This window comes from Sminthopsis crassicaudata, chromosome 5, assembly GCF_048593235.1.
Source record: "Sminthopsis crassicaudata isolate SCR6 chromosome 5, ASM4859323v1, whole genome shotgun sequence".
Taxonomy (NCBI): Eukaryota; Metazoa; Chordata; class Mammalia; order Dasyuromorphia; family Dasyuridae; genus Sminthopsis; species Sminthopsis crassicaudata.
Genome location: NC_133621.1, coordinates 162,326,527 through 162,347,462, shown reverse-complemented (window position 1 = coordinate 162,347,462; position 20,936 = coordinate 162,326,527). Strand labels below are relative to the sequence as shown.

Here is a 20,936-nt window from a genome sequence, read left to right as displayed (position 1 = left end):
CTGTTTCTCCTCCATCTCTGTTTCTGTCTTCTTATTTCATTTAGTTTTTAGGTACAGGGGTCACCCAGAGGCCTGACACCCCTCTTTAATTGGCACTGGAAGCTTGGCCTGCTCTGTTTCCAATTTGCTCCTCCTTCAGCAACTTATGCACCCCAGCTTCTAAGGGCTTATTATATTAATATTAATTTTGATGTTAACTAATTGCAGCTCAAAACTCCTGATCTTGAAAGATCTATCAGCCTTACTCTTTCCAGTAGCTGGAGTGACAAGCATGTACTACTATATCTGGGTTTTCAATTCTATTTTTTTTTTAAGTAGTTCTTGGGGCTAAAGTTAGATGGCATAATGGATAGAGCACTGGCTCTGGAGTTGAGGACCTGAATTCAAATCCAATCTGACACAAGCTGTGTGACCTTGGTCATACTTAATCTCATTTCCTCTTCTCTCCCACCCACCACCTTTCACCCCTCCCCAAATGCCCACCAAAAAAATGGTCTTTATATGTATATAAATATTCATTTGTATAAATGTGTGTATGTGTATATTAACTATTCAGGTTTCTCAGTGGCTTTGATTATCTGTGAAACAAAGAGGTCAGACTAAATAGTTTTTCAGCCCCCTTCCAGAATTTAGATTCTAATTCTGTCACTTAAAAGAGGACTGTGGAACAGATGATGAATGATTATACCAAATCTGTTGGCCAGATGATCTCCATTTCATCTCAGAAACTCTGATTTCTCAGAACAGAACAAGGAAATATTGGCTGAAATAGATTTGTTACCCTTTTATTGACTTTTTGGTTTTCTTTGCTAGGTTAAGCCATTGCATAGTGCTTTCTCATGAATCTATTTTATCCAATATTTTCCACTTAGTTCAACAATCACTGTGATTAAGGACAATTCTTGTCCTCAAAGAACCTATTTATGACTTATTGATTTGCAACTCTATTGATCAATAATAAACTACTTTTGTTCCCTACAATCTCTGCAAGAAAATATAAATTCCCAATCTCCTTTTCTGGTTTTATTATCTATAATTTCTTTCCCAAAAAGGGAAGTTTTTGTTGTTGTTCTTGAAGATTAGGGTTCAAATCCCATCTGAAACACTAGCCATGTGAACCTAGCAAATCACTTGAACTCTGTGCCTCTGTTTGTTCAGTCATTTTTCAGTTCTGTATTGCTTTTTGGGACCCCATTTGGTGTTTTCTTGGCAAAGATAATAGAGTAGTTTGCTATTCTCTTCTCCAGTTCATTTTACAGATGAGGACGCTGACGCAAATGGAGTTAAGTGATTGCCCAGGGTCACACCAAGTATTTGAGACTGATTTGAACTGAAAAATGAGATTTTCTGATTTCTAGCTTGATGCTCTATCTACTGAGCTTTCTAACTATCTGTGCCTTAGTTTGAGCATCTGTAAAAAAAATCTAGCTCTAAATTTGTGATCCTGTGACCCTGTTTCCATATGTTTCAACTCTGATTCTTAGTTTCTTGACTTAGCTCAAGCACCAGTTTTAAGATGAGGCTTTTCCTAATTCCACTAATTTTATCCCAAAAAATTAGCTTTTGGGAAGTGTTCCTCCTCAAAAAGTATACAAAGTACATTCACTTTGTATATACTCTGTATATACTTGTGTCTTTCTTCCCTCCAAAAAACATAAGCTTGGAAGATCATTGATTCTGAGATCTTTGTTTCCCAGTTTTGAGCAAAATGCCTGGGACATGGCATGATATTTGTAAAAATCAACCTTTTCAACTTTCAAAGTGATTTTTGGTATTCTCTTAGTGTCCCTACCAGTTTATCAAAATCTTCCATTTCTACTTATTTATTTATTTGTTTGTTTATTTATTTATTTATTTTTTCTCTCTAGAATTTTTGAAGAGCCCCAGAGTTACTGTAACTAGTGTACTTACTTACATTTAGAGCATAGGTGGCCAGTCTTGCCCTTAGTCCTCAGAAAAAGGAATGCTTACAGTATTAGGTAATAGTCATGTTGCTGTTACAGTTTGTATTACAGAGGAATATTATACTTAACCTTGAAACTGAATCTATGAGAAACCCTGTTGCAGAATCACTTGATGCACACTGTTCTAAAACCTCTCATTAGAAACGTTCTGTTTCTGCCTTCCTACTACAATCTCCATCTCTAGCACATTTTGTAACACCAGCTACCCTCCCATGTTCTACCCGTTACTGTCCTCACCTTCCTTCTCACCCACCAACTACATTTTAGTTTCTAGAGTATGTAAATAGCTATCCACCCTTTGGGTTGGAAAGGAAAATCTAACATGGTATGTTTCAATATGGCAGTGTCTTTCATGCTAATGGTAAAAAATTCCAAGAAACCATTAGGCTGCTAGGAAATAAGAGTAAGATGAATTTTGGCTGTCCATCTTAGCCAAATGTCACCTTAAATGAGTTCTTGTAGCAATCAGAATTATTGAAAAAATAAGGGGAAGAGAACTGTACTAACAGAAGGAGAAATTTAGCGGTCCAAGACATCATCTATCCCTCTTAATTTCTGTCACTCTCAAGTTATCAGCCAAACCAAAAGAAAAATCAATCATTCCAGAATTATTTTCCTTGCCAGTAACCCTGATAATATCACTCTAAGAAACTATGCAGAATGGCAATATCTTAACACCCTGTCTATGGTAAAAAGCCAGTAGCATTTACATTTTTTGTGCATTAAATGAAAAATGCCTTTTGCCTACATTAAAAGTTCCTATGTTTCTGGGAACAAAACTGACCCAAACTATCCTATCTTTATTCATGTGGAAAACTCCTCACTATGGCCCTTTGCTTTTAGCTCAAATGAGAAAATGTATATAAAATGCTTTTCAAACCTGAGAGGGTCTTCTATAAATGTCAGCTCCTTGAATACTGTCTCCTTCTTGTTAAGAACAAATTCTGCCCTGGTTCTGTCTAAAGTCTTACATTCACCAGAAGAGAATTTTGCTTCCTTTGATACCTAGAATTGATTTTTGAGTTCTGAAAAGGGAATTAATTATACATTGCTATGAGAAGGTCAAGCAAATATCATCTTCATCTCCTACTTTCTTCCCCAGAGCTCCTTTTTTTTCTCCTTATGACAGAGTTTGGTAATTCTATCTAGCAGTACTGCTCTCTGACTCAGATGACATGCATTCACATACATCCATTAGCAAGAGTACGGTGGTTCTTCTCAACATTTAGCCAAAGGGCCCCAGAGGAAAAAAGGATTGTGCCTGCACTCAGAGAAAGTCCCAGTAACCAGAATCTTATAATAATCCTGAAAAAATATTTAGAATATTGCATACTTAAAGGTCATTTGCAATAACTCAACACTTTTTAAGAGTTATAATACTTTCCTCCACTTAGTTTCTAATTTGATTCTTTGGAATAGGAATGACTCTGGGCTTTCTCTTAAACAAAGCTACTGAAGCATAAGTTCTAGTAAGTCATACCAAGCTGAAAAAGCTTTTAGTGTTGGCTTGATAATGTCCAATATTCTTATCATTCCAACCATTCTACTCTCAGTATAAAGTTGGCCATAGAGTGATGAACCACTCTTAAAAACTGTCCACAGAGGTACAGAAAAGTTGTGATCTACATTAGTGAAAAATGTATCCACACCAATGGATTGTGAATGCTTTAAGGATAGAAATGGCAATGCCTTATTTCTAGCTAAAAAGAACCTTATTTTGTTGTCCTTTAAACTCCATGAAATTAACAGGTACAGTTGATAGGAAAATGAAATATGGGAGGATAATAGAATTTTGCAGTGTCACTAAATGAGTGGTTGCACAAGGTGTTGGCCCCATTCAGATAATTTAATTTAATGACTATATTTTATATGTGTAGAATATTCTTTTTCAAAGCACTTTTGCATCTTTCAAAAAATCCACATTAACAAATCTGCTTATTAGGCCATCTGCCTTGCTCTCAAGATGTTTTTCTCTATAAATTCCAAGATATATGACAAATAATTAATATTCCATTATTAACAATTAACCAAATGTGTTCTCTATGTGCAAAAAAAAAAAACTATGAGAGAAACCTACCTTAAAGATTCACTTGTGAGGGGCAGCTAGTTGGTGCAGCAGATAGAGCACCAGCCCCTGAAGTCCAGAGGACCCAAGTTCAAATCTTACCTTAGATACTTAACACTTCCAACTGAATGATCCTGGGGCAAGTCACTTAATCCCAAAAGCCTCAAGGGAAAAAAAATATTCACTTGTGGGGGAAGATCATCTTTATACAGGAAGTTGATGATTTGATATAGAAGAAACAGTATTGGAATGAAATTCTGGAGAGCCATTCATATTTGTTTAGTATAGGAAAGATTAAATACAAAGCACTTCCACCATAATAAATCTATGAATATATTAATTTTTATTAAAAACTTATTGACCCATTTTATAGGCAAGGAAGGTTATTCAGGGTCCTGTAGCTAATAAAGGACAGAACTAAGTTTTTAATTTAGACCTCCCAAATCCAGGAGTCCAGAGCTTTTTGATATGCAATACTATCTTCCATGTAAAAACAAGATGCCTTCTAGTTCAACTTATACCTGAAAGAAGACCTTGCTATGACATATCTGGTATGTGGCCATGAAGCCTGCCCTTAAAGGGGACCCATCCTCTCTGAAGTCAATCCATTCCACACCTGCACATAATCTAGGTGTTAGGAAGTTTTTCCTGACATCCAGCCTCAATTCATCTCTTTGCAACTTCTAGTCATTGCTTATGGAGGGGAAGCAGAAATAGTCTAATTTTTTCTCCAGAGGAAAGATCTTATAATATTTAAAGATGTCTATACTTCTCTTTATCAGATTAAAAATGGCCCCAAATCCACAATCCCTTCAGTGAAGCTTCATATGATGTGTATTCTAGGTTTTTCACCATCCTGGTTGTCTACCTGTGCATTCTTCAGTTTATCAATGTCCTTAAACAGAGAACTAGTTTCCAGGAGAAAGAAATGGCAAACTATTCCAGTATCTATGCCAAGAAAACCCCAAAAGGGATCATGAAGAATCAGACATTGACTAATTGACTAAACAACAACAAAAAATGTAAAGAGAATATATTTTAGGGTAAAAGGTCTTTACAAAGGATCTCTATGTTCCCATAACACTTGGAGGCCTGGAGAGACTCTTTTTTAAAGAAAGAGAGCCTCTAAAATTCATATATCTAAAAGGCCAGATGCTTCTTGTCTGCATAGTCCTGGCAGCATCCCAGATTTAAAGAGGAAAGGTTACAAAAGGACTCACGTGTGAGAGATGATAGAATATAGAAATACTCAAATTATGGGGAAAGAAGAGAAAGTGCTCAAGAGAAAAATAAAAGGAAAAGAGAAAGAAACACAAATAGCATCAAAAGAAAGTAATGTGGGGAATAGAGAGATGAAAGTGTTTTCTGCTGGAATTAATCTTTTATGGTTCAACTTGAACTCTTTTTGAAGTAAATGCCCTTTTGACTTATTTTTAAATATTATATTTTTAAATATTATTACACAATTAAACTATTTTTCATAACTGAATTCTAAACAGTATTTGGAAGTTTCACAAGGAAATGGAAGATCATGAATAGTGGATTTGAATACATGATGAACCTAAGCAGGTTCTAAGAACTTTAACAAACATAAAATAAACTTGAGAGGATGAAGTCAGATTGCAGAGAATCTTACATAAGCATCTTAGGAGTTTGGATTTTATCCTGGAGGCAACAGGAGCCCCTAAAGATTTTTCTGAGCAATAACATGAAAACTAACATAATTCAAGTTGTGCCTTACAACCACTCTCTAGGTCAATATTTGGTGAAGGGATCACAGAGGGAACAGATCTGAAACAGGGAGACTCATTAGGGGGCTACAAGAATAAAACTGGCAAAAGGTAATAATGCCTGAACTAAAGGGCTAGCAATGTGAGAGGAGAGAAGAGGAGATGGAAGAGATGTAATCTGGAAGTAGAACTGGCAAATCTGATACTTGGATTAGGCATGAGGGGAGGGCAGAGAGAAGGAGGAGGGTGAAAAAGAAGAATTAAGAGAATTCCATTTTAGCTTGAATTTAACCCAACCTTGAACAAGGAAGATGGACCAAATAATATCTTGAATTACCTTCTATCTTAAATTCTAAGAAAGATATCTGCCCAAGTAGTGTATCTACCCCATACAGGACAACCTCTCTTTCCTCCCTCTTAAAACCAGATCTGTAAGAAGCATGAGTTCCTATTTCACTTAATCATTTCACACCCACCTCCACACATTCAATTCTAAATTGATTCTTCTTACCCATCTGTCTCCTTCTTTAGATCCTATTTACTTTTTTTTTCATTCTCAGATTTTTGGCAATAGCTCAGGTCTCTGTGTCCCAAGGAGTTGTTTATTTTATCTTACCCATATTGATTGTGCTCTGCCTGTTTTATTTTTTAGCTTCATAGACATTGTCAAGGCTTGCTTAGGTGCCTGTAGTTTTTTTCACAGTTAGGGCTTTCAAAATGGTTTAATTTTTTAAAATCTAAAACATTTCTTCCCCTTCATGTTTTTGCCTGTTCTGGCCCTTTCTTTTTAATATTTTAATTCTGTTGATAACTATTAATGACACTGAAAAGCAGGTCAAATCACAAATTAGAATCAGTTCTCTAGGTGTCTCAAGCATCTTTTTGGAGATTAGCAATAGGATGCATGGACAGCTGATGCTCTCTAGGTGATTTTTCTCAGGAGACAAATGGCAACTGGTTAGCACATAAAAGGGGAAGTGGTTCTAGCTCAAAGCAAATATATAAATGCATCAAAATGACTTCTACAATTTTATGACATACTCCTTAACAGCAACCTTCACGATAAAGCAGACACAGCTTGCTTAAAATCATGGTACTAATGGATTACATATGATGTCCATCCTAAATCAGTGAAGAGCAAATATTCAAGGAGTGTTCCTTTGCTTAGAAGGATAATTGAGCTGGTGTCCATGCACTTTTAAAAAATAATTTGGCATCTACATTTCATCATAATTGTTAATATTTGTAAAGCTATATATTATTTCATTTAAAATACTCATTTAAGAGGTATCTATAAGTTTTATCACACTGCCAAAGGGATCTATGACAAAAAGGGAGGGAGAAAGGAAAGGAAGAAGGAAAAAAGGGAAAAAGAAAAGGCTGACCAGGCAATATTTGGTTTAAAAAGAATATGAGTAGGTATTTGAATGGATTTCAAACTCCATAAAGGTCAAACAGTGTGATATGGAAGTCACTTTGATTGATCTGAGGCTGCACTAAGAAAATATATACCAAAAAGAAAAAAAAAGAAAAAATACATATACCTAGAACCAGAGACGTGTTCATTTCTGTTTTGTTCTTTTTTTTCTCTATTTTGTTCTGACCATGTTGAGAGAATTATATTGAACTCTGGGTGCTGTATTTTAAGAGATGTAGATAACTAGAGAGCACCCAAGAGTGGGGCAATCACAATGGTGGAGGACTTCAAAATGATTGAATAATAATTGATGGAAACAGGAATGTGTAACCTGGAAACCAGAATTAGAGGAGATGCTATAGTCACATTCAAATAACTAAAGGGCATTCATGTAGAAGAGGCTAATTGAAACACCAAATTTGAAACCAGGAGCAGTGAGTGGAAATGCAAAGGGGCAGTTTTAAGGTTCATATAAGGACAACTTCCTAATCTGGAGGTCTTCTCAAGTGTCACAGGCTGGCAGAGAAGAAAGTGATTTTCCCTATCTAGAGATCTTGAAATAAAAGGTTCAACATAAGTTGGATGTGTTACAGAGTCTATGTTTGCCCATGTATACTAGATGGGACTTGAAGCCCCCTCTTTTAATCCAGAAATTCTGAATCTGATGAATAGTCAACATAAGTGACCAAATAGTTTTGAATTTAGGAATAGAACCAAATTCTTCAATTTACCCTGGGCCTCAAAGGAAAGGGTTTTGCCTACTAGAAAGAAAAAGATAGAAACAGAAATACAGACAAAGACAGAGGGATAGAAAGATGCATAGAGATAGAGACAAGTACATAGAGAAGTTTTCTTCTATACTATATATGAATGGAAAGTTATTCATTATCTTGCATTCTCTTTAATGTGGTATTTCTTCCCCTCTCTTCTTCTCCCACCCTGTAACAAGACAGCTGATTTCCAGGCTTTTAGCTACTGTTCATTAAGCCATTTTCTTACCCTTTCCTCAGTAAAGAAAATATCTTGCATAATTGTTTCAAAAATAAAATGAAATGATTCTGAGTTTTTTGAAAAATCCCTAAAGTTTTTCCTTAACTAGTCATATTTGTGCCAAATTAGTACAAAATTAACTTGGTTGATGGAAGATTTTTCCCATGAAGTGGAATTTTCCATTGGACAGATCAGAGGTAAATGAGTGTGACAATATTAAACACAATTAGCATATTCAGTAGTCCAAAATGCCAGTGTTTCATTCAGATAGAATTAAAATAAAGTCTGAAAAAGTGGCAGTCTTTCCCTTTCACTTGTCAGTATGAAGTTCCAATACACAGTTTTAATGTTACATTGATGATAGTATGATTTACCTAGTTGGAAGACTTTTATTCTAATAATTAAAATAAAATTAGCCTTTGTAACTATCAAATACCATGCAGGATTATGAAAAAAACATCATGGACTAGTAGGAAAGCTTATTCAGCTGCATAGATAGCTTTGGGCAAGTCTCATTTCCCTGTTGATATTATTTGGATTTTTGTTCCTGTTCATTCACTTTTTTTAATCATGTCCAACTCCTCCTGAGTCCATTTGGGCTTTTTTTTGGCAAAGATACTGGAGTTTGCCATTTTCTTCTCCAGTTCATTTTACAGATGAGAAACTTCATGAAGCAAAGCAAGTGACTTGCCTGGAGTCACACAGCTAGTGTTTGCAGCCATATTTGAACTCAGAATGATGAGTCTTCCTGACTCCAGGCCCAGCCCTCTTTCCACTATACCAACTAGCTGTCCCAACTACCTCATAGCTTGCAAAGTGTTTAAAAATATTATTTCATTTGAATCTTATAATGATGTGTGGCAGATATTATGATTCCTTCCCATGATAATAATTGGCAATATGTCCACTTTCCAAAAGGCAATATTTAATGGTTCAGAGGTAGGCAAATGGCTTTCCATTCTCTGATCCATACCAAACATTGCTTCATTTGCTCCAAAAAATATAATAAACTTTGGCTATGTTTCTATTTCTTTGACACTAAGAGAATGGAAGTTGAAATTTGTGTTTATTTCATCTCCTTGAAGTAGAATGAAGTAAAGAAAGAATAGATGATTGTATAAACAGTGATTAGGGCAAAGATAAGAAACTGGGGAAAGATATATTCCCAAACTAAGGTAATTGCCACTGATTTTAGTAGTACTACAGTCCAATCTCTGCCCCCATTCTCTTTGACCCTTATTCCCATGTCCAGCTGAGGCAACTAGGTGGGCTTAGTGGATATAGTACAGGTGGAGTCAGGAAGACTCATCTTCATGAGTTCAAATCCAGCCTAGTTGTGTGTCCCTGCACATATCATTTAACCCTGCTTGCCTCAGTTTCCTCATCTATAAAATGAGTTGGAGAAAGAAATGGCAAATTACTCTAGTATTTCTCTAAATATTTTGATATTATCATAGAGATAATGGAGTAACTTAGAGGTTAACAGTTGCATTAAGAACACAGGATCATAGAAGGGTCTTTTATAACATAGATAATGAGTAGATGAATCAGAACTTGAACCCAAGCCTTCCAGCTCCAAATCCAGACTAACTACCTCCTGATTCAATAATCTAAGAATAGAAGAGGTGACTTTGCCCATCTGTTTCACAAGCATTTATCTAGCATTATTTGTATTTTTCAACATTGTATTAGACATTAGGGGTAAACAAAATAAGAGGACAGTCATCATCCTCAATGAGTTTTCAGTTTAGCTGGGGAGACAACCAAATTTGTGAATTAATTTGCAGTTTGACTCTGGTCTGTGCTAAGAGCTTCTCATGGCATGAGTGATAATGTTAGCTAAATATTCCAGGTTAGACTGAGCAGGACATTCTAGGTGGTAGCATCTCTATTAGTGAGGATATTTCTAATGAGCAAGTGAAGATTTTGACCAACGAAGGAATTGTTAGTAACCAGGCAAATTTGGCATAAAATAAACAGGTCAAAGGCTTATTTCCAAAAAGGAGTATCCTTTCTTCCTCCAATAATATAGTGAAGATGTAGAGGACAAATGTTGTTAAGAGTTATTAAAACTGGCCAAAAACTTTAGCAAAAATCCTAGGTCTTAATGAAAGTACTCTAAAAGGATAAGGAATGAAAGAAGCAAGCATTTATTATGCACTTACTATATTCCAGGCTTATATGCTAACTACTTTACAAATATTATCTCATTTGCTTCTCATAACCATCTTGGGATGTAGGTGCTATTGTTATCTTCATTTTACATCTAAGAAAATTGAGACAGAAATTCAATAGCTTACACAGGATTATATAGCTAGTCAGTTATAAATAGAGCCAGAATGGAGCTGAGATCCTCCTGACTCCATTCTCAGTGCTCTATCTTCTGCACCACTACCTGGCAAGAAAACTGGGGGATAGGAGTGAGAAGGTAATGAAAAAAACCCACATTTAAAACAGCCAACATGAGGAACAAGGTATATCAGAAACAACAGAAGAGCATTTGACCTAGATCTCAAGCTCAAAAAAGAACTCCTTAGTATGTTTATTAACATTCAATCATGAAACTGGAGCATTTGAATAATCCTGCTACATGCAACTTTGCCCCCAAATTAGATTTTTTTATCAATATTTTAATGTGTTAAAACAAAGAAGATTGTAAAATATAGGCAATCAAAAATTCAAATTAGGTTTCCTTTTCTGACTTATTTTCACATATCTCTTTTGATTATGACTAGGATCCTCAAAAATTATGTGACCCAACATGACAAATATGGAAATATGTTTAAAAGAATTGCACATATTTAACCTATATCAGATTACTTACTATCTTGGGGATGGGAGAGATAGGCAAGGGAGGGAAAAAAATTTAGAACACAAAGTCTCACAAAAATGAATGTTGAAAACTATCTTTACATTATTTGGAAAAAATAAAATACTATTGAAAAATTTAAAAATTATATGTATGACCTAAATCTTACTCTGACATCTATGAATTTTTGGCAAGAGTATGTAAGTGATTTATAAAATTAACATAGTTACCTGATCTAGAAGTAGCCAGGAAGGAAAATGATTATGATTCTTGTGCAAAAAAGCACAGAAGAAAATTGCACACAAGACAGTTGTTATAGAATATACAAGGAGTGAATGTGAAATGAGGAAAGATCATGTTAGACTGTGGTCTAATACCAGAACTTTTCTCAATAGGCAGTAGGGAGTCCTTGATATTTATTTTAGCAAAGAAGTAATAGAATTGGATTTTTACATAAGAAAAAATTAGTCTGCGAATTATGAAAGATAGAGTGGAAATGGGAACATTGGTTATGAGGGTGGGTTTTTTGTTTTGTTTTGTTTTGTTTTGTTTTCATCTAGAATGGTGGCAATATAAGAGAAAGATAGTAATGAAAGAGGGTGATAATGAATGCCTTTACTACAGTAATCACAGTGGGATTTTTAGGGGCATATGGCTTTTGAGAAATGTTTCGCAAGTAAAATCAATAATTCTTGGTAACCAATTGGATAAGAGATAAGGGAGAGGGAAAGTTAAGGAATGATATAGTTGGAAGAATATACGTGGAAGAATGGATGACAGAAAACGTTAAATTGGAATAAAGGCTAGTTGAGGAAGAAAAGAATAATCTTGATTTTGAAAATAGTTACATTAGGCAGTTGGAATTATAGATATGGAGCTTAGAAGATATATGAGAACAGTAGATATAGATTTGAGATCCTCTTTTTATGGAAATGATCACTGAAGTCAAAGTAAGGAGTAAAGAGAGAGGGATGAAGAATGGAGAATGGAGCCTGGTAAGACATCCTATATTTCTTTTTAGTTTATTTTTAATTCACATTGTTTTATGAATTGTGTCAGGAGAGAAAGTCAGAGCAAATGGGAAAAACCATAGGAGAAATTTAAAAAACAGAAAAAAGAAATGAACACAGCATGTGTCGATTTACATTCAGTCTCCTTCGTTTTTTCTGGATACAGATGGCATTTTCTGTCCAAAGTTTATTGGGCTTACTTCGGATCATGAACCACTGAGAAGAACCAAGTCTTTCATAGTTTATCATCACACATTCTTGCTGTTACTATGTCCAATGTATTCTTGGTTCTACTTGTTTCATTCAGTATCAGCCCATGTAAATCTTTCCAGGCCTTTCTAAAATCAGCTTGTCCATCATTCTTTTATAGAAAAATAATAATCCATTACCTTTGTGAAGACAACCTTTTTGAAATATTTGGTAATGAAGGGGTGATTGCTTACTGGTGATTCCTGGGAAAAATCAACTAAGTTTTCTATTGTGGGGAAATCCAGTCTCTCCTTCCCAGACCTCCTGAGAATCCCAGATCAGTATGCAAGCACTATTATTACAGCTGCTTTCATCTTTATCCAGATGCCTTCCCTCAGGCACATGGCTAATGGGAGTTCCTACGCTAAATCTTCAGCTTGAAGCACCCAGTGCCTCTGCATTGATGTGCTCACCAAGCATTTGGGTTATACCTTGTTTTGTTTTCTCACGCAACCCACAACTTCTTTTTTGACATGAAACTGGAATTTTCTAATTTACCAGCTTATTTGCTCATCTCCTGACTGTGTTCCTGACTTCTGAAGCCATCTCCTCAGGGAGGTAAAACCTGATCCAGCTTCAGTTTGATGAGCTTGCTAGGCAGACATTTGAATTTTCTAATCTGTCCCAAAGATGGGATCAGGGATATGTGGCCCACTAGAGAATTAAGCCAATTCTTATGTAAATGCAATCCTCACTTCCAGCACCATCTGTCTGCATGTTTACATGGCCTATTGGGTTAAAGCTTGAAGATGGCAAGATAATATGAATCATAAATTTCTCTCAGATTTAGGATATCTCAGATCTAATGTCTCTTCATTACTCCACTTTAGGAAATGGGGAGACGTGGGAATAGATCTGGGATTTCATTGGTTTAGGGAACTCCCAATGAGGAAATTCCCTTTCCCAGTACAGATTGACCTCTGCCTTGCAACATATAATTTTTAGAGCACTAGCCATTAACTTAGAGCCCATGATGGGGCAGCTAGATGGCACAGTAGATAGAGTACTGGCCCTAGAGTCAGGAGGACCTGAGCAAAAGTGAGAAACTGAGGAAAGTTATAACCACAAACTAGGAAAAGGACTTGACTTCTATGGGCTTCAGTTTTCTCATCTGTAAAATGGGGATATAACATGTGCCATCCAGGGTTGTTGGAAGGTCTGAGTGAGACGATACTTCTAACACACTTAGCACAATGCCTGGCACATTATAGACAGCACTGAAATGCTTATTCCCTTATAAAATCCCTTTACTAGAATTTACTTTTATTATGCCTTTCTCCATATGCTAATTAGGAAAAGAAAGGTAACCTAATATAGTGAAAAGAGTGATGGCAGGAAGGCCTGGGGTTAATATCCTGCCATGAGTTCTCCAAGTTCCAAGTAGTCTCTAAAATAGCTCTTTTAATCATGGATCCCTTCCCAGAATGTTGTTCTTAAATACAGAAAATTAAAATATATAGAGTTGCAAAGGAAACTGATTATATTAAATAGTTATCAAAAATATTCTTTAAAAAATAAGTTCAGATTATTTGTTTGTTTGTGTAAGTGTTAAGTAGCACTCGTCTGGAATGACTTAAGCTGTATTTGAAGTCAGTTCTTCCTGAATCCAGGATTCCCCATACCTCTAACCACTGAGCCACTTAGTGCTTGCCTCTGATAGCATACTGCCAGTTTTCAGTTATTCAGGAGATGATCTTTCCTTTGCAGACAATTTAGATTTAATGCCTCTGTTTCTTTTTCCCATTTACTTGCTCTATTAAGGAGACACAGAGCAGAGAAAGAAGGTAGAACATTAATGATAGCAAATTTTGCTTCTTGTTTTAAGTTGATCCTTTCTACTTCAACTTCCTCATCCATAAAATGCCAGGGAAAAAGGAAGAGAGAAGATGGGAGAATTGGATCAGATGAACTCTGAGGTGGTCATTAGTTCTATTTCTTTTATTATAGCTTTTTATTTACCAGATATATGCATGGGTAATTTTACAGCATTGACAATTGCCAAACCTTTTGTTACACACACACCCTCCCCCAGATGGCAGGTTTTGGTCTTCAGTTCTAAATCTATGCTCTTTCAAAATTGTTTTCTTTAAGAAATATTTTTATTATTTGTACATTGCATTTCTTTTTTCATTATCAGAAAAAAAAATTTTTCTAACTCCATACTGAGATGTGCAAGAGAATGAAGCAAACTTCTCTTGTGACAACTAAAAAGGAATAACACTTTCCCCCTCTGGAAGCTGAAGAAATGATCACTCCTGTAGGAACAACAATAGGAAAAGTTCTTGCTTTTTATTGGAGTTTTCATATTAAAAATGAACTAGATCACCATTCATCAGGGATTCTTTGTCCTCTCTCCCATAATCCTTTGCTTTTGTCTAAGACTGTGCCCTTTGCCTGGAATGGCCACCTATCCTCCTTTTGGCAAATAAATTAAATATTTGTTGAAGCCCAATTCAAATGCCATATCCTTCAGGAAGTCATCCTTGATCCCCCTGATCAGGAAAGACCTTTATTTCAATATTACCAGTAATCATTTATTGCATGCCTATTATGTACAAGGCTGTATGGGAGGTTCTATGGATGCAAGATGAAACAGGTCCTTTCCTTTTCCTCCAGACTTCCCAAAGTACTTTATTTTGTAATTCTTCAATGCATTTAGTATGTATTATTGTGTTTTAGTTATCTATATTGATGGTATCCCACTATTACACTGAATATTATTGTCTTTTGTCTCAATTGTGTACCCTACTCAGCATCTGAGGAACTGTCAATCACAGTAGCCAATAAACTGTTGGTCATCATTGGTCAGAAATTCCATAGCAAAAGACTTTGGGGTCTGGGTGAGGAAATGGGAGGGAGGGAGACGATCCTGTGATTAAGACTTGCTTCAATGCCCTTTTAGACTCTGGATTATAGCAGTTGGCTGAAGGGTAGGGCATGAAACGATGAGAATAAATGATTAACTTTTAAATCCCCTCACTGAATGGCCATTTTTGAAGAGTAAGATTGGTCGCTTTAAGACAGAGGAATAAGATTAGATTGATTACATTTCTCCTATCTCAGAGGAAAAAAAAAAAGGAAACTCAGTAGGTTAGATGACTTCTCTGAGACCTTAGAAAAGGACTGAAGTAGGAAGCATGTAGACTCTTCATGAATCAGATTGACATTCTAACTGTGAAATAGAAAACATTCTCACTCTCATCATGAGCCTTGCCCTGGGCACACAGTAGGAGCATAACTCATGAAATCTTTGTGGATTGACTAATTTGATTAATTGGACTCTGCTACTAAAGGCCTTCACTCTTTTATTCCCCTTCTAGTAAATACAAATAACAAGTGGCTCCAGCCATGCCTGCCAGCCTATTTTCTAACCAATAGAGCTTTCTGATGCCACAAATGCAAATTGTAAAACCTTGTCTTGCACTCCTAATTTTTACTACTTAGTGTTTTTATTTCTTTTCCTTTTCTCATACAACAGCTCCAGAAGTCCTGGCCCAGAAACCTTATAGTAAAGCAGTTGACTGTTGGTCCATCGGAGTGATTGCCTACATATTGTAAGTATTTACATACTATCCCAGTCACCAGGAAAGATATTATGGAAAAGTTAGTAAGAATTTTACCCAAAATAGGGGCAGCCAGTCCTGAAGTCAAGGAGGACCTGAGTTCAAATGTGGTCTCAAACACTTAATACTTCCTAGCTGTGTGACTCCAGTCAATTGCCTCAGGGAAAAAAAAAAAAAAAAAAAAAGAAGAAGAATTTTACCAAAAATAGAAAATGTTTCTATCATATCATTCTACATAGAAGCCACATTTGCCCTTGAAATCTAGTTGGTATAAAACATGAATATAACCCATAATCAGTGTTATTTTTCATAGTAAACAGTATAGCATAGCTTATGCAGTATGGCATAATATATGTAATATAGTGTTGTGTGGAGAGCTAGAGTTGACATTGTAAATATTCAGTTTCTCAAACATTTTGAATCCCATCTCAGACATTAGCTATAAAACTCCATATCTCATGTTTCTCTTCTATAATATGAAAGAGGTTAAGCTCAATGACCTCTAAAATTCCTTTCAATCCTATATCAATGATCCTGATTTTTTTTTCAAACAGCTGACTTTTGGAGAGGTAGTAGGTATATCTTGAACCAATATTATTCTCACTGTAACTTCATGAAATAAAGTGAATATGTGCATGTCATACTAATAACATTTGTTCTGAGTCAGTTGTTTTGTCAGTCATGTCCAATGCCTCATACCCCATTTGGGATTTTTTTTAACAGAGATACTGGAGTGGTTTCTCACTTCCTTCTCCATCTCCTTTTACAGATGAGAAAACTGAAGCAAACAGCTAGTTAAGTATCTGAAGCCAGATTTCAACTCAGGTCTTCCTGATTCCAAACCCAGTGCTCTCTATCCATTGTGCCACTTTGCTGCTTTAATAATACATTTGCATAGCTCTCTATGGTACATGGAGTGTTTTCCTCATAAAATTAAAATAATACAATATAGTAAAAATATATTTCCCATTTCAAAGATATAAAATATTTAGGAACCATAAAGTATCAGATAAATGTTAGTTGTTATTATAGATATTATTGCTATAGGAAGGATTGGTAAATTACTTCAATGGGATCCTCTTTTAAAAATCCATCTAAAAAGTTAATGTAACAATTCCAATTTCTTTCCACTTTTATTTTCAAAATCTTGTTTTGGAACACCATTCTGAGATGAGACTAAAATAAAAGTGCATCTTGGGCCAAATATTTTATACAATTGGTTAAAAATGAATTTTCTTCCCAAATTAGGGTCCCTGGCAGAAATAGCAGGCTGCAAAACATTTCCCTGGAACATGTGGGGACTCAGTCAGAGAAAAGGCTGACTGCTCATTACTCTGTTCCCCCCAGATATTGTTCAGAGACTTACTCCCTTGACATTTAATTTTTTCCCTCATTTTCTGAAAGATTCATTGTTTTCCCCTGGCATTTAGTAGTTTATCTTACATAACTGGAAATCTTATTACTTTTGTATCAATTCAGAAGGGCAATGCATGGAGCTCCATCCAAACATGTCTATTCCAATCTACCTCGCTTGGGTCAATATGCCCTCCTGAGATAATGTGTTAAGACCATCCTATTCAATTAACTAGGAATAAAAATGATGAAAATTATGTGGTTTCTCAAGAGCAGGGGGATGGGACATAGACGCAAATATGTTGCTCAGATTAATGAAATGCGGTAAAGGAGAAATACACACAAAGCACCATAAGAAAATTTGAGAAAAGAGAGAATTTTCAAGCAGGGGAAGACTTCATTGAGAAGGTATCATTTGAAATGAACTTCAAAGGTAACAGAAAGATAGTTGGAGTTCACTCCATGTAACTAGACTGACCTGTGTCAATACATGGAGGTGGAGTGGGGAAGCTGAAATAGGATAAGGTTTTGGTATTGATTTAAAGTCAATGGGGCTGTCATCTTGGAACGATTTGCACGTTAGAACTTTATGGTGAATGGTAAAATGAAAAGAACTTTCAGGCAGTAGAACAACCAGAGGAAGTGTTTTAGAACAAAAAGGAAGCAGAAGGGAGAGAAGAGGGTGCACATGAAGAACCTTCCACAACCACTAACTTCCTTCCTTCAGTCACCTACTGCTCTAACCTGTGCCAATCCTAGAGAACAAATATGACTATGTGTAAAGTGCAGGCTTGGTGGCAAATCTACCTTTAGATATTTATTATCTGTATTACCCCTGGACAAATTGTTTTAGCCTCAGTTTACTTAACTATGTAATTGTTGGTCAGTCATTTTTTTTTTTTTTTTGGTCATGACTCCATTTAGGGTTTTCTTGGCAAAGACACTGGAGTAATTTGCTGTTTCCTTCTCCAGCTTATTTTACAGATGAGGGAACAGGCCAACAGATTTAAGTGACTTGTTTGGAGTCACACAGAGAGTAAATGTCTGAGGCCAGATTTGAACTTCTGGGGGAGGAAGGAAAGGAAAAGAAAAAGAAAAGGATAAAGAAGAAAGGAAAGGGGAAAGTTTTGAAAAAGGAAAGGAAAGGGGAAAGGAAAGGGAAAAAATATATGGAGCTGAGAGAAGTATGATGAAGGTAATTGGTCTAAGTCTCTGTGAGCTGATATCGTACAAGGAGTATAACTATAAACATTATCTATATTGTTAAACAGACTCCTATAGTTGGATAACTAGCAACAGTGGATGTATGCATTCCAGGTCTGAGGCATATCATAAGGCACAAAGGAGAGTGAACATGGCATAGCAGAGTATAGACCTTACAGACCTCTAAGTCTTAAAATTGGACCAGTCAAACTCGCTAGTCTTCAATCAAATCACTAAGGCAAATAATAACATTAAAAATGAACGAAGGCTCAATATCAAAGATGTCATGCTCCAAATCCTTTACCTCCACCCACATATCTATTCTGCCTCTTTTTAGTAGAGAACCTTCAACTATAGATTAGTGTTCTAGTTCTTGTTGTGGGCTGTGACCAAGAACAGGTTTAATTACCCAAGGGATCCTGCCTTCCCACAAGAGTTATCAAAAAGTCCTACATTATTAATATCAACTGGAATGGGAAAGAATTCAGACAACTTTTTTGAGAAGCAACAGTATTATTTTCATTTGATAAGCCTGTCATGTAGCTACCAGACTGTAGCAAAAAATGACTGTAATACGCCCCAGTATCCAATTGGCTCCTTTTCATGCCTTTTCCCTCTATGTAAACATTGCTCGTTTTATCAGCATGAATAACTTGCATAACAGTATGATATAGCTCTATTTTTGGTCCCTACACTAATTGCCATATTAGCCATCATTTAGAAAGACAGATTTCCCTCCCCCTCATCCCCCACTACCATCCCCACCTTCTCAGGAACATTTGTCTTTTAGCACATTTGATGGGTCCTTCTTTCATACCCATATATCATGCTTTCACATTCTTTTAGAGAAGCTTTGGAAACTTGCCTTGAAATCAAGATCTAATAAGTTTACATGAACAAAAGTTAGAGGTATACCAATCAAGTGCTAATGCCTGGCCTAGGCCGATAGTATTCCCTCATAAGAGACTCGATTGCCCAGTCCCAAAATAAAATGGGAACAGGTACCTGTTACCTGATCAAAACTTCATGTCCCTCTCTCCCTTGTCATCTTACTATCTTCTCAGGACCCTAAAGAGATAATGATGATGTAGCAAAGCTGTACCTCTGGGGCACAGGGAGATTCAAAAAGTTGTTTTCTTTGGCCTTGACTAAGGGTGACCTTAGGAAGATTCTCATTCCCAAAGAATCTTTTGAAACAGAGAAGTTAGAGGTATTATAACAGAGACCAAGAAATCAGTCTCGAGAGACTGGAGTTTCATATTTGAATATTTGTTTCAGGCATTGTTAACATGGAGTCACTAAAAGTTATTATTGATGGGAATCTTAGAATAATATAGTCTAGTGTCCTGGTTTTATGGGTGAGGAAACTGAGATCACATTTTTTCCCTTGGCTCCTCTTTTGATTCTGTTATTCAGCTTCTGTCTTTCATTTATTTGTCTAGAAGAAGCCACAAAGTATTTGGGCTTTTTTTGGTAGTGAATTCATCCATTACTGATCACCTACATTGCACAAATCTTCTATTCTGTGCAGTATTTATTTTTTTTTATTATATATATATATATATATTATAATATTATCCCTGTATCATTTTTCCAAATTACCCCCCCTCCTTCTATTCCCTCCCCCCGACGACAGGCAATACCATACATTTTACATGTGTTACAATATATCTAGGTACAATACATGTGTGTGAATTCATTTTCTTGTTGCACAATAAACATTAGAATCCGAAGGTATATGCAACCTAGGCAGACAGATATTAGTGCTAACAATACATTCCCCTCCCAGTGTTTCTTCTCTGGGTGTAGCTACCTCTGTCCATCATTGATCAACTGGAAGTGAGTTGGATCTTCTTTATGTTGAAGATTTCCACTTCCATCAGAATACATCCTCATACAGTATTGTTGTTGAAGTGTACAGTGATCTTCTGGTTCTGCTCATTTCACTCAGCATCAGTTGATTTAAGTCTCTCCAGGCCTCTCTATATTCCTCCTGTTGGTCATTTCTTACCGAGCAATAATATTCCATAACCTTCATATACCACAATTTACCCAACCATTCTCCAACTGATGGACATCCATTCATCTTCCAGTTTCTAGCTACAACAAAAAGAGCTGCCACAAACATTTTGGCACATATATGTCTCTTTCCGCTCTTTAGTATTTCTTTGGGATATAATCCCAGTAGTAGCGCTGCTGGGTCAAAGGGTATGCTCTGTGCAGTATTTAGAGTAAACCTCATAAAGATTGATATATTATTGCAAGCTATTCCTACCACAAGCCTCTTTTGCAAAGTGTAAGGATTGGTCTAAAAGATCTGGAAGGTCCCTTTGAGCTCTCAATATATTTTCCTCTATAATCCTATTATCCTGTGATTCCATATTTTCCTAATATACAGCTTAAATTGCTCTTTAAATGGACAGAACATGCAATTCCAACTTTTAGGTTTCCATTTTTCTTAGAACTTGGTATAAATAACATATTACTGGATTCTAAACAATTGACAACTAGCTATTCACAATTTATCTGTTTTCTAAGAAGGATAATTACAACTAAGTGCCCTTGGAGAAGAAAAATAATAAT

At 35.9% G+C, this 20,936-nt stretch overlaps 1 protein-coding gene across 1 annotated transcript in view; it reads left to right on the top strand.

Annotated features, from left to right (window-relative positions):
* The window catches only part of CAMK1D (calcium/calmodulin dependent protein kinase ID), a 475,460-nt gene that overhangs the window by 411,756 nt on the left and 42,768 nt on the right, over positions 1-20,936 (top strand). The window contains exon 6 of the mRNA XM_074268635.1: positions 15,713-15,788. Coding sequence (XP_074124736.1) covers positions 15,713-15,788 — 76 coding nt within the window. The remainder of the gene's footprint in view (positions 1-15,712; positions 15,789-20,936) is intronic.